The sequence below is a fragment of the Mus musculus genome, chromosome 1 (genome assembly GCF_000001635.26).
Source record: "Mus musculus strain C57BL/6J chromosome 1, GRCm38.p6 C57BL/6J".
NCBI classification, from domain to species: Eukaryota; Metazoa; Chordata; class Mammalia; order Rodentia; family Muridae; genus Mus; species Mus musculus.
In genome coordinates this window covers 139,847,851-139,862,794 of record NC_000067.6, presented here as the reverse complement: position 1 = coordinate 139,862,794, position 14,944 = coordinate 139,847,851, and the positions used below count along the sequence as shown (strand labels likewise).

Sequence of the window (14,944 nt, the reverse complement as noted above, 5' to 3'; positions counted from 1 at the left end):
ATGGCTTAGTTGGCCATAAATGGGAGGAGAGGCCCTTGGTGTTGTGAAGATCATATGCCCCCATACAGAGGAATGCCAGGGCCAGGAATCAGGAGTGGGTGGGTTGGGAATCAGGGAGGGGTGAGGGTATAGGGGGTTTTGGCGATAGCATTTGAAATGTAAATGAAGAAAATATCTAATAAAAAAGATAAATGAAATACACATGCATATTGTTGATACAGTTTCAATTTACATCTGAAGTATTGTTTAATTCATTTCTTCTCATAAATAAAGATGTTTTCGTTATATGGTGATTAATTTGTAACTTTAATGACTATGGTCAAATGCAAAAGCAGAACATTCAAAACCCCCAATCCAATATATAATGTCCAAGGATGAACTATTTCAAGCAAGAAAATCCATGTCAGTTCTTCAACATCTCTTTCTATTCAGAACTTTCTCAGATTTTCTGGATATCTTTTGATGTGTGGTTTGAGTTACAGTTAATAGGAGACATACTGACTCATTCTTCCAATTAGTATTATTTCCCAAACATGTAATAAACAACTATCATATATTACTAAAACATATAATTAATTACTACATAATACTTTAAAATCAATAAAAAAATCTAAGAAACTTTTTGCACATGAACTTCTAATATTTGGTACATTGAAATAATAAAAGGTACAAGCAATTATACAAAGGGATTAAGATTTATCTTAATAAGATTTAATCATACTGATTATGTATATGATTCTATCACTGTAATTGTATTGACATTAAAAACTTTAAGTATTTAGCATCACTTATAAACAGGCAATGAGCATTGTCTTAGGCAGGATTTTTATTGTTCTAAAGAGACATATTAGCCGCGGCAACTCTTATGAGGAATAACATGTAATTGGTGTTGGCTTACAAGTTAACGTATTTAGTACATTATCATCATTGTGGAAAGTATGGCAGTGCCCAGGTAGACATGATGCCAACAAAGCTGAGGATTCTATATCTTATTCCACAGCAGCAGAAGACAATATGTTACACTGTGCATAGTAAGAGCATAGAAAACCTCAAAACCTGTCTCCACAGTGACACACTTCACCCAACATGTCAATATCTACTTTAACAAAGCTACACCTCCTAAGAGTGTCACTTTCTACTCTATGGATAAGCATTCAAGCACATGAAGTCTATGAAAGTCATAGCTATTGAAATTACCACATACACATATATACACTGTACCAAATTAATAAAGTAAAATAACAATAAATACGGATTAATTTATAAAAACTTTAGTTATCTTTAGAGTTATTATTATAAAGGGTGCTATTCATTATCTTTAAGAGTTTCTAATTTCAACTGGATAGGCTTATACATTTTTTGATATTGAAACGTGACATTTATTCAACAAATACTAATAAGTTTAAATTTTTTCCTGTTTATATATATATATAAACATATATAAACATATATATATACCTTTGTTCATATACAAATACATATACACACATACATATGCACAATATATACATAAATACCTATTAAATACATATATGTGTGTGTGTGTGTGTGTGTGTGTGTGTATGTGTGTGTGTTTGTTATAAGTATTCTTTGCATGCCAGATGTAATCTTTCTTACATCCATTATAGATTTTCAATCCTATTTTCCCATGTAATGTTGGATCTATCACCCATCTTAAAACTGTTATTCCTTCCTTAGCCTGTTTGTTAAAGAACATTAGACACCCTAAGTGGGCAGATGGACGTATAACATTTACATCATTAGAATGTTTGTTGTGGCTCCTTGCAGGAACATTCTCTAATCCGATTTAAAAAAAAAAAAAAAAACCCACAAACTACAAAAAAACAAAACAAAACAAAACAAAACAAAACAAAACAAAAAAAAAAAAAAAACTGCTATCATAGCCGGGGTTTAGATCTCAGGAAAAGGAAGCAATCCTTTTCCTAGTGTATCACTAGGGAAAATATTGAGTTTCTGTTCCCTACTCCTTGATCTTTGACCCATGGATCATGGCTAAAGAGAGACCATACTGTATACTGGGTGAATATTCAAAACATATTCTGCCCTCTGGAAAACACTGCAACAGCCCTCCCAGCTACTGCCATGAAATGTCACACTGTAGCTGTATCTTCAAAAGACCTTTTTATCTTTCTATTAGACTAGTTGCTGCAGAATAATGGGGAACATGATAAGATGGATTCTATGATCATGGGTCTTGGTCAGATGCAATACTGTGTAGAATTCCACAATGGTGAAAAGGGCATTTTTTAAATCCACAGATGGACTTTCCCCAGAGGCATTGTTTGCAGGAAAGGTGCTATAACCAGAACAAGTATCCATTTCAGAAGAACAAGGTGCACCTTCCACAGAAGGAGTGTTGCAATATCACTCAACCTGTTACCAGGTTTCTGGCTAGTCTCCACAGTGAATCATGCTACATCAGGAGCACACTATTGGGCTATGCTACAGGCAGATTTGACACTAAGAATAAAGCTTAGCCAGGGCAGCTTTGGTGAGTGAAAGTCCATGTTGTCAAGGCCATGTATATTACTTATCCTTTCACCATCTCCACATTGTTCAAGGGTGCATTGGAAAATGATAAGGATGTCTGTGAAAAGAGGTTGACTATTCACAGAATGAGGTATTTAGGCTACTTGCTTATTGAAATCATCCTCAGCAAAAGTCACTTATTGATGAACATTTCCATGGTAATCAAGTTTCTATATACCTTTGGCAAATTTGGAAAGATCTATTTACATAGATCTCTTACACAGAGGTCCTTATCATTAATTTTGCAATCATGATTTTCTTTAAGGCTCATCTAACCAACAAATTAGCTATAGGCCATAAATCAGTGAACAAGTGCCCATCTGACCATTTCTCTTTTCAAACAAAATATATGATGATGTGTACTGTCTGATCTTCTGCCCATGGCCCAGATTGACATCTTGACCCACATATACTTGCTCATCTATGTTCATTCCTGCCCTTCCACAATACATAGTGAATGCAAGCAACCTAAATGTTCTTCAAATGATGAGCAGATCATAAACATCCCTGCATTATACAATATGGAATACTATTCAACTATAAAGAAAATTGAAATCATAAACTTCTCTGGTAAATGAGCAAACCAGAAAAGATTGTATGGAGTATGGTAACCCAGACCCATGAAGACAAACTTCTCATGATCTCCCTTATTAGAGACTCCTAGCTCCAAATCTTCACATGCAAGTCTATACACCAAATCAGCTGCAGAGACCAGAAAGGTAAATATAGACCATTGCCAGAGTAGTAGGTTGGATGAGCAACAGAAAGGAGAATAAGATACAAATTATTTAGCAGGACGAATAGGAAAAAGGAAATAGTGACATATTTAGGGAAGTGGAAGGAGAAAAACACAAGAGAAAGAATATTGAAATAGTGCATGGGAATGTCATAAGGAATTATATTATTAACTCCTCAATCAGAATTAATGTGTGTGTGTGTGTGTGTGTGTGTGTGTGTGTGTGTGTGTGTGTGTGTGTGTGTGTACATGCGCAAACAGACAGTTCTATATGTGAAGGCCCATATGTACAACCAAAACCATCTAACAAACAACAGTCCTTGACAAGAGAAGCACTCTTCTGAGTTGTTGGTCAAGGTTGTCTAATAGAAGTCAAGATACTGATGACTGTTTCCATGACACTTTGTTGTCCCCAAGAGGAAGATCATTCCATATTGTGTATTCCATACCACAGGGCCCAAATGATCCTAAGCTGAATCTGTTCTGAAGATTCCTACCTGGGGCCTACCATTCATTGTACTATAAGTAGCCATGAAAGCTTACAAAGAAGAAAATCACCAACTGTCCTAACCAGCTATCATGCCTATAAGAAGGCAAAAGTAATTTATTCTCTCCTCTTTCTTTCAGCATAACAATGTGCCTGACAAGGAAACTTGGCACTAAAAATTGAATGCTATTACATTGCTCCATAAATGTAAAATGATTAACTTATTATTGTGAAATAATTGATTGAAAAATGTTTGTTTTGCTCCTCCTTTTTGAACTTTGACATTTACCAAACTGGATGCTAGTAATACACTGAAGTCCAATGTGATACACAGCATTGTTAATGACGGGGTTCCCAGAAGGACCACCACATCTGGAGCTTTAAGTTTGAGAACATGGGGTTCTGCAGCATGTTGCTCTTATCCAATATCCTCCTAACTGCATGGCTTTCTACTGCTAAAGGGGAAGGTAAGTGGAAGGGGATCTGAAACATGCAATTTCAAGCCAAATATTTTAACTCCTGTATGTCTATGAGAATATTTTAAATTCTTTTTACTAAAGCAGTATTAATAGAAACTAAATTATAAAATATTTAAATAAAATCAGAAAACATATTGATAGTAAAAATAAATTTATTTTTGGAAATAGTCTCTGATAAGCAATAAGAGAGAAATTGAATAAAGTGATTTTTCTCAGTTCTCTAATTTGAAAAGTGTGAATAGCCTCTAAATTATAATTTAGAGACAAAGAAGAAATTTATCTTATAAATGTGTAAATAGTACATGTAACAAGATTAATTTTCAAAATGAAATTTCACCTAAATAAATACAGCCATTGAACAGGACAAAGTACCTAACAGACTCTAAATCTATCTAGGTCGATGTGGGATTGATTTCATCCCTACGAATTGGATATCTTTTAATTTCATAGTCATTAAAATGAGTAACTTTTTAGACTTCAAACTAATTATTTTTCAGCAAACTGACATGTCTTTAAGAAGATAAAAAAGAATTATGTTACTTTGTAAGTGAGCCACCACAATGTTAACATTTTCTTTTCTGATCTCTCCAATGTATGTAGAAAGTGGGAGATCATGTTACCACTCTATTAACACTGTGTCTGAAGAGGATTTAACAAACATCGAGAGTGATTCATAAAGACACTACATCCATGGGTTAGCAAATAATGCTTTAAAGATAGAGTAGGATTCTGGAATTTAGTCACTGTGCCTGAATCTGTTTTCATGGAGTATTTATTTTCCTATTTGTTGTTTGCTAATGTGTCCACAAAATGAGGGTGATTTATGAACTCTTCAATCCTCAAATTACATTTGTTTTAAGATCCACCCCTTTCTCATTTTGAATCATTTCAGAGATTTAAACTCATTGTCTTTTGCTGTAACTTTGAATTCACTTTGAATTTTTTGTCATAGGAAAGCAGGAATTCAGTGAGAGAAAAGTCTATCTATGAAATTACAAAATATTTGCTTTCAATTATTTTGTACTTGTATAACTTTGATATATTAATATAATTATATTGCTCTTCTTATTTCTACAAAACTGTCCCATAGTCTCTTCCTTGTTCTGTGACTCAGGTTTTCTTTTTTTCCCTAATTATTATTGCACACATATATCTATATCTATATACATATGTATCTAAATATATGTCTAAATACAGTCTGCTTAGTCCATTCAATATGATTTGTAAATACTGTATGGCTGATATTCTGTACAGTGTGGAGAATAATAGTCACACTTTTCCTTTTGAATGAGTGAGTTCACAAACTATACAGTAAGAAAAGCAAAAGAACAAGTAATGAGTAAGATGTAGACAATTAGGTGACAAAGAGACAGACTGAACGATGATAGACAAACAAACAGAGGGAGAACATTATTTCAGGAACTAAGATGTTCAACACTTCTAGGGTAACTAACTTATGGCAGCTAACTTATGGTAGATATTTGGGCTTCCCCTCTGAAAGTCTTCCTGCATGATACTTCTAAGTAATAGAACACAGAACAACGGTAGAGATCACATAATCAAACCAAGTGCTCCCAATTTCTAGCAGTAACTGACTAGAAAAGTTGAAACAATAAGCTGAAGTTTCCAGTTGTGCTTCCCACCCTCACCTCCTGTAGATAAATTGGCTATCTGATATTTCTTTTTTTTTTTTCTACTCTTCTTGAGAACCCAGATGGAGAACTCAGGCTAGCTGCCTGAACATGCTTCCTCTGGGGGTTATCTGCAATCAGTGCTAATGACGTTACCTTTCTGTTATTTTTTTTTCTTTTTTGTGGAACCTTCATGCATTGGAACACAGTTCTGCCTTTGAACTTTAGTTGGCTGACATAAAATAGATTGCATCAATCATTTCTTCAGATTATTAGTAGAAGCCAATTTGATTATATTAATCTGCCTTCCTATCATCCATCTATCTACTTATCTATCTATACATTTATTTATCATCTATCATTTTTATAATCTTGTTAATATAAAAGAATCTTGATTCTTTTTTCCCTTTTATGCAAAAGAGATTCTTTTTATTTCTTTTATTATTGGATATTTTATTTATTTACAGTTCAAGTTTTACCCCCTCCCTCAGTTCCCCCCCCCCAGAACCTCCCTACCCTACCCCCCGTTCTGCTTCTATGAGTGTGTGCCCGACCCACCTACCAACCTCTAAATCCCTGCCTGCTCTCGCATTCCCTTAACCTGAGGCATCGAACCTTTATGGGAACAAGGGCATCTTATTCCATTGATGCCCAACAAGGCCATCATCTGTTTCATTTACGTCTGTATCCATGGGCAACTCCAGGTGTATCCCTTAGTTGGTAGTTTAGACCGTAGGAGCTCTGGTTGGTTGATATTTATGTTCTTCTTATGGGGTTGCTATCCACTTCAGCTCCTTCAGTCCTTTCTCTAACTCATCTATTGGGGGCCCTGTGATCAGTTCTATGTTTGCCTGCCAGCATCTACCACTGTATATGTCAGACTCTGGCAGAGCCTCTCAGGAGACAGCTATATCAGGCTCCTGTCAGCATGTACTTCTTAGCATCCACAATAATGTCTGCGTTTGGTGACTGTATATGGGTAGAATCCCCAGGTGGGGCAGTCTCTGCATAGCCTTTCCTCCAGTCTCTGCTCCACACTTTGTCTCCTTATTTGTTCCCTTAAGTATTTTGTATAGGAAGGACTGAAGCACCCACACTTTGGTCTTCCCTTTTCTTGAGCTTCATGTGGTCTGTGAATTGTACCTTGGGTGTTCGGAGCTTTTGAACTAATATCCACTTATCAGTGAGTATATACCATGTGTGTTCTTTCATGAAAAAGAGATTCTTATCTCATAAAATATATCGTAATTACAAGTTTCCACTTTCTTTATGCCTCCCATTTGCTCCCTCTCTCTTCTCCATCTAGATCAATTCCATTTCTGTCAAAAAAGAATCTGGTTCTAAAACACAACAGAAAAACATAAATAAATAAAACAATACAATAATACATAAACTATTGCATTGAATTTGGAATATGAGAACTATGGAAGGAAATGAACCCAAGAGAATGCACAAGAATAAGAACACCATTCATTCACATACTACAGAATCCCATATAAACACTAAAGTAACATTATAATATATACACAGAGGATGTGGGACAGACCCATTCAGGGCCTATGTATGCATGATGCTTCAGTCTACAGGAGTTCATATTAGATTTACTCAGTTGATTTGGAGGGTATTTTTCTCCTAGGTTCTTGTATGACCTCAGGCTCTGTATGTTCTTGCTCTTTCTAGGAGTTTTCCTGAATTTTGAGGGAAGGGGTTTGATGGATAGGCCCCATTTGGAGCCTAGTGTTCCAAGGTCTCTCTTTTCCACCCCAAACTTTCTACTTGCCTCTGTGTGCCTGTGTGTGTGTGTGTGTGTGTGTGTGTGTGTGTGTGTGTGTGTGTGTGTGTGTGTGAAATGTGTAGCTGTTGATATGTCTAATGGTTCCCACCTGTTGTAGAAGGAAACCTCTCTGGACATCACTGAAGAAAGTGCTGATTGACTTTAGCCAAATATAATTAGGAATAATTTTATTCCGTTTTTTTTAATTAGGTATTTTCTTCATTTAAATTTACAGTGCTATCCCAAAAGTCCCCCATACCCTCCCGACAATTCCCCTACCCACCCACTCCCAATTCTTGGCCCTGGTGTTCCCCTGTACTGAGGCATACAAAGTTTGCTCGACCAATGGGCCTCTCTTTCCACTGATGCCAACTAAGCCATCTTCTGATACATATGCAGCTAGAGACACGAGCTCCAGGGGATACTGGTTAGTTGATATTGTTGTTCCACCTATAGGGTTGCAGATCCCTTTAGCTCCTTGGGTGCTTTCTCTACTTCCTCTGTTGGGGGCCTTGTGATTGATCCAATAGCTGATTGTGAGCATCCACTTCTGTGTTTGATAGGCCCCCGAAATAGTCTCACAAGAGACAGCTATATCAGGGTCCTTTCAGCAAAATCTTGCTAGTGTGTGCAATGGTGTCAGCGTTTAGAGGCTGATTCTGGGTTGGATCCCCAGATATGGCAGTCTCTAGATGGTCCATCCTTTCTTCTCACCTCCAAACTTTGTCACTGTAACTCCTTCCATGGGTGTTTTGTTCCCAATTCTAAGAAGGGGTAAAGTGTCCACACTTTGGTCTTTGTTCTTCTTCAGTTTCATGTGTTTTAAAAATTGTATCTTATATCTTGTGTATTTAAGTTTCTGGGATAATATCCACTTATCAGTGAGTACATATCATGTGTGTTCTTTTGTGATTGGGTTACCTCACTCAGGATGATGCCCTCCAGGTCCATCCATTTGCCTAGGAATTTCATAAATTTATTCTTTTTATTAGCTGAGTAGTACTCCATTGTGTAAATGTACCACATTTTCTGTATCCATTCCTCTGTTGAGGGGCATCTGGGTTCTTTCCAGCTTCTGGCTATTATAAATAAGGCTGCTATGAACATAGTGGAGTGTGTGTCCTTCTTACCGGTTGGGACATCTTCTGGATATATGCCCAGGAGATGTATTGCCGGATCCTCCAGTAGTACTATGTCCAATTTTCTGAGGAACCGCCGGGCTGATTTCCAGAGTGGTTGTATAAGCTTGCAATCCCACCAATAATATAGGAGTGTTCTTCTTTCTCCACATCCTCACCAGCATCTGTTGTCACCTGAATTTTTGATCTTAGACATTCTGACTTGTGTGAGGTGGAACCTCAGGGATGTTTTGATTTGCATTTCCCTGGTGATTAAGGATACTGAACATTTTTTCAGGTGCTTCTCTGCCATTCCGTATTCCTCAGGTGAGAATTCTTTGTTTAGCTCTGAGCCCCATTATTTAATGGGGTTATTTGATTTTCTGGAGTCCACCTTCTTGAGTTCTTTATATATATTGGATATTAGTCCCCTATCTGATTTAGGATAGGTAAAGATCCGTTCCCAATCTGTTGGTGGCCTTTTTGTCTTATTTACAGTGTCTTTTGCCTTACAAAAGCTTGGCAATTTTATGAGGTCCCATTTGTCGATTCTCAATCTTATAGCACACGCCATTGCTGTTCCATTCAGGAATTTTTCCCCTGTGCCCATATTTTCGAGGCTTTTCCCCACTTCTTCTCTATAATTCTCACTGTCTCTGGTTTTATGTGAGTTCCTTGATCCACTTATATTTGACCTCAGTACAAGGATATAGGAATGGATCAATTCATATTCTTCTACATGCTAATCGCCACTTGTGCCAACACCATTTGTTGAAAATGCTGTTTTTTTTCCACTGGGTGGTTTTTGCTCCCTTTTCAAAGATCAAGTGATGATAGGTGTGTGGGTTCATTTCTGGGTCTTCAATTCTATTCCATTGGTCTACTTGTCTGTTGCTACACCAGTACCATGCAGTTTTTATCACACTTCCTCTATAGTACAACTTTAGGTCAGGCATGGTGATTCCACCAGAGGTTCTTTTATCCTTGAGAAAAGTTTTTGCTATCCTAGGTTTTTTTTGTTATTCCAGATGAATTTGCAGATTGCCCTTTCTAATTCGTTGAAGAATTGAGTTGGAATTTTGATGGGGATTGCATTGAATCTGTAGATTGCTTTTGGCAAGATAGCCATTTTTACTATATTGATCCTGCCAATCCATGAGCATGGGAGATCTTTCCATCTCCTGAGATCTTCTTTAATTTCTTTCTTCAGGGACTTGAAGATCTTATCATACAGAACTTTGCTTCCTTAGTTTAATTCACACCAAGGTATTTTATATTATTTGTTTCTATTGTGAAGGGTGTTGTTTCCCTAATTAATTTCTCAGCCTGTATATCCTTTCTGTAGAGAAAGGCCATTGACTTGTTTGAGTTAATTTTATATCCAGCTACTTCACTGAAGCTTTTTATCAGGTTTAGGAGTTCTCTGGTGGAATTTTTAGGCTCACTTATGTATACTATCATATCATCTGCAAATAGTGATATTTTGACTTCTTCCTTTCCAATTTGTATCCCCTTGATCTACTTTTTGTCAAATTGCTCTGGCTAGGACTTCAAGTAAAATGTTGAATAGGTAGGGAGAAAGTGGACACCCTTGTCTAGTCCCTGATTTTAGTGGGATTGCTTCCAGCTTCTCACCATTTACTTGGATGTTGGCTACTGTATTGCTGTAGATTGCTTTTATCATGTTTAGGTATGGGTCTTGAATTCCTGATCTTTCCAAGACTTTTATCATGAATGGATGTTGGATTTTTCAAATGATTTCTCTGCATCTAAGGAGATGATCATGTGGTTTTTGTCTTTGTGTTTGTTTATATACTGAATAACCTTGATGGATTTCCGTATATTGAACCGTCCCTGCATCCCTGGGATTAAACCTACTTGGTTAGGATGGATAATTGTTGTGATGTGTTCTTGGAATTGGTTATCAAGAACTTTATTGAGGATTTTTGCATCGATATTCATGAGGGAAATTCGTATTTTTTTAATCTTATTTTTAATTTTTATTATATATAACATGCAATATATTACATAATAGTGTATAAATTACTATATTGTATATTAAATATGTAATATATTATTATAATATATAATATATAAAATTCATATAATATTATACATTACACATAAATTTATTTATTGTATAGTATATAATATATAATTGCATATCATAAAATATATAGTATTCAATGTATTACATATAATATATAACATATATAATATATAGTGTCCTAATGAAAATATAATATATAATGTAAATATATACATATATATGTATAGACATATATATATTTGTGGTTTTTTAGGCGGGGTATATATTATGGCGGGAAATTGGTCTTAAGTTCACTATCTTTGTTGGGTCTTTCTGTGGTTTAGATATCAGAGCAATTGTGGCTTCATAGAATGAATTGGGTAGAGTAGCTTCTGCTTCTATTTTGTGGAATAGTTCTTGCAGAACTGGGATTAGATCTTCTTTGAAGGTCTGATAGAACTCTGCACTAAACCCATCTGGTCCTGGGCTTTTTTTGGTTGGGAGACTATTAATGACTGCTTCTATTTCTTTAGGGGATATAGGACTGTTTAGATCATAAAACTTATCTTCATTTAACTTTGGTACCTGGTATCTGTCTAGAAATTTGTTCATTTCATTCAGGTTTTCCAGTTTTGTTGAGTATAGCCTTTTATAGAAGGATCTGATGGTGCTTTGGATTTTTTTCAGGATCTGTTGTTATATCTCCCTCTTCATTTCTGATTTTTTTAATTAGGATGCTGTGCCTGTGCCCTCTAATGAGTCTGAGTAAGGGTTTATCTATCTTGTTGATTTTCTCAAAGAACCAGCTCCTTGTCTGCTTGTTTCTTTGAATATTTCTTGTTTCCACTTGGTTGATTTCACCCCTGAGTTTATTTCTTGCCTTCTAATATTTTGGGTGAATTTGCTACCTTTTGTTCTAGAACTTTTAGGTGTGTTGTCAAGCTGCTAGTGTGTGCTCTCTCTCTAGTTCTTTATGAGGCATTCAGAGCTATGAGTTTTCCTTTTAGAAATGCTTTCATTGTGTCCCATAAAGATATCTGTTTCATTTTCATTAAACTCTAAAAAGTCTTTAATTTATTTCTTTATTCCTTCCTTGCCCAAGGTATCATTGAGAAGAGTGTTGTTCAGTTTCCATGTGAATGTTGGCTTTCTATTATTTATGTTGTTATTGAAGATCAGCCTTACTCCATGGTGATCTGATAGGCTGCATGGGAAAATTTCAATATTTTTGTGTCTGTTGAGGTCTGATTTATGGCCAATTATATGGTCAATTTTGGAGAAGGTCCCGTGAGGTGCTGAGAAGAAGGTATATCCTTTTGTTTTAGGATAAAATGTTCTGTAGATATCTGTCAGATCCATTTGTTTCATAACTTCTATTAGTTTCACTGTGTCCCTGTTTAGTTTCTCTTTCCACAATCTGTCCATTGATGAAAGTGGTGTGTTGAAGTCTCCCACTATTATTGTGTGAGGTGCAATGTGTGTTTTGAGCTTTATTAACATGCCTTTAATGAATGTGGCTGCCCTTGCATTTGGAGCATAGATATTCAGAATTGAGAGTTCCTCTTGGAGGATTTTACCTTTGATGTGTATGAACTGTCCCTCCTTGTCTTTTTTGATAACTTTGGGTTGGAAGTCGATTTTATCCGATATTAGAATGGCTACTCCAGCTTGTTTCTTCAGACCATTTGCTTGGAAAATTGTTTTCCAGCCTTTCACTCTGAGGTAGTGTCTGTCTTTTTCCCTGAGATGGGTTTCCTGTAAGCAGCAGAATGTTGGGACCTGTTTGTGTAGCAAGTCTGTTAGTCTATGTCTTTTTATTGGGGAATTGAGTCCATTGATATTAAGAGATATTAAGAAAAAGTAATTGTTGCTTCCTTTTATTTTTGTTGTTAGAGTTGGCATTCTGTTCTTGTGGCTGTCTTCTTTTTGGTTTGTTGAGGGATTACTTTCTTGCTTGTTCTAGGGAGTGATTTCCGTCCTTGTATTGCTTCTTTTCTGTTATTATCCTTTGAAGGGCTGGATTCGTGGAAAGATATTGTGTGAATTTGGTTTTGTCGTGGAATACTTTGTTTTCTCCATCTATGGTAATTGAGAGTTTGGCCGGGTATAGTAGCCTGGGCTGGCATTTGTGTTCTCTTAGTGTCTGTATAACATCTGTCCAGGCTCTTCTGGCTTTCATAGTCTCTGGTGAAAAGTCTGGTGTAATTCTGATAGGCCTTCCTTTATATGTTACTTGACCTTTCTCCCTTACTGCTTTTAATATTCTATCTTTATTTAGTGCATTTGTTGTTCTGATTATTATGTGTCTGGAGGAATTTCTCTTCTGGTCCTGTCTATTTGGAGTTCTGTAGGCTTCTTGTATGATCATGGGCATCTCTTTCTTTATGTTTGGGAAGTTTTCTTCTATTATTTTGTTGAAGATATTAGCTGGCCCTTTAAGTTGAAAATCTTCATTCTCATCAATTCCTATTATCCGTAGGTTTGGTCTTCTCATTGTGTCCTGGATTTCCTGGATGTTTTGAGTTAGGATCCTTTTGCATTTTGTATTTTCTTTGGTTGTTGTGCCGATGTTCTCTATGGAATCTTCTGCACCTGAGATTTTCTCTTCCATTTCTTGTATTCTGTTGCTGATGCTCGCATCTATGGTTCCAGATCTCTTTCCTAGGGTTTCAATCTCCAGCATTGCCTCGCTTTGGGTTTTCTTTATTGTGTCTACTTCCCTTTTTAGCTAGTATGGTTTTGTTCATTTCCATCACCTGTTTGGATTTGTTCTCCTGTTTTTCTATAAGGACTTCTACCTGTTTGGTTGTGTTTTTCTTTTTTTCTTTAAGGACTTGTAACTCTTTAGCAGTGCTCTCCTGTATTTCTTTAAGTGAGTTATTAAAGTCCTTCTTGATGTCCTCTACCATCATCATGAGATATGCTTTTAAATCTGGGTCTAAATTTTCGGTTGTGTTGGGGTGCCCAGGACTAGTTGGGGTGGGAGTGCTGCGTTCTGATGATGGTGAGTGGTCTTGATTTCTGTTAGTAGGATTCTTACATTTGCCTTTCGCCATCTGGTAATCTCTGAAGCTAGCTGTTATAGTTGTCTCTGGGTAGAGCTTGTTCCTCAGGTGACTCTCTTAGCCTCTATAAGCAGACCTGGGAGGCTAGCTCTCTCCTTAGTTTCAGTGGTCAGAGTATTCTCTGCAGGCAAGCTCTCTTCTTGCAGGGAAGGTGCCCAGATATCTGGTGTTCGAACGTGCCTCTTGGCAGAAGTTGTGTTCCACTCACCAGAGGTCTTAGGATCCCGTGGGGAATCCTGTGTGGGTCCTTGTGGGTGTCCAGAGTCTCCGCTGACAAGGCCTCAAGCCTTGTTCTTAAGAGTAACTTTTAAACAATCATTCCACCTTTAGGTGAATCCAGTTTTCCATTGGAAACATTAGGATTCAATACATCATTCATGCCACATCAAATAGCATAGCAGAGTAGAATCTCTTTTGGACTGAATTCAACTCAAGCTGGAATTACTATCAACTATTTAAAAACTCTTTCTTAGCATATATCTGTTTTCAAACTGAGAAATATATTTGGTTCCCCAAATGTGCTTCTGTAAATGCTACATAGGATTGCTTCATTTGAACACTAGGAGAGAGGGGAAAAAGTGAATAGAGGAAGGGAAGAAAAGAGGAAGGAGGAGAAAAAGACTCTCCATTGAAATTTCCATTTGAACATTCCACAAACACAATTACAATTCAAATATTAAAAGTTTAGTATTTTGTTCTTGGGAATCGTTTTCCTCAGGAAGAAAGGTGACAGAAGGCATTCTCAAGGGATATTGAATAAAAGTTTGATGATTAAAATAAGGAGATCTGCATCTTAAATCATGTAAGTTTGCAAATCTCTAGCAACAGACTTCATTTTACTGAACAAATATATGTACTCCTTGATGAACAGTAGTTTCTTATTAAAAAAAAAGTACTGCATCACTCTACTTTGTTTTCCTGAAGAAGAAAGAGTTTACCTGAGTTGATGTACAATTATCTTTAAACCAAGGCACCTTAATCTCTTTGACACTATATCGCTGAATATACAATTTGTTGCAGCTGACTTTACACGTATCTTGGACTCCATAAGAAACCAAAATTAAAATAAGAAAAT

At 36.4% G+C, this 14,944-nt stretch overlaps 1 protein-coding gene across 1 annotated transcript in view; it reads left to right on the top strand.

The window, feature by feature from the left end:
- The first annotated feature begins 4,095 nt into the window (after positions 1–4,095).
- Positions 4,096–14,944, top strand: part of Cfhr2 (complement factor H-related 2) — a 48,408-nt gene continuing 37,559 nt past the window's right edge. Inside the window, exon 1 of the mRNA NM_001025575.2 lies at positions 4,096–4,240. Coding sequence (NP_001020746.1) covers positions 4,168–4,240 — 73 coding nt within the window. The 5' untranslated portion in view covers positions 4,096–4,167. The remainder of the gene's footprint in view (positions 4,241–14,944) is intronic.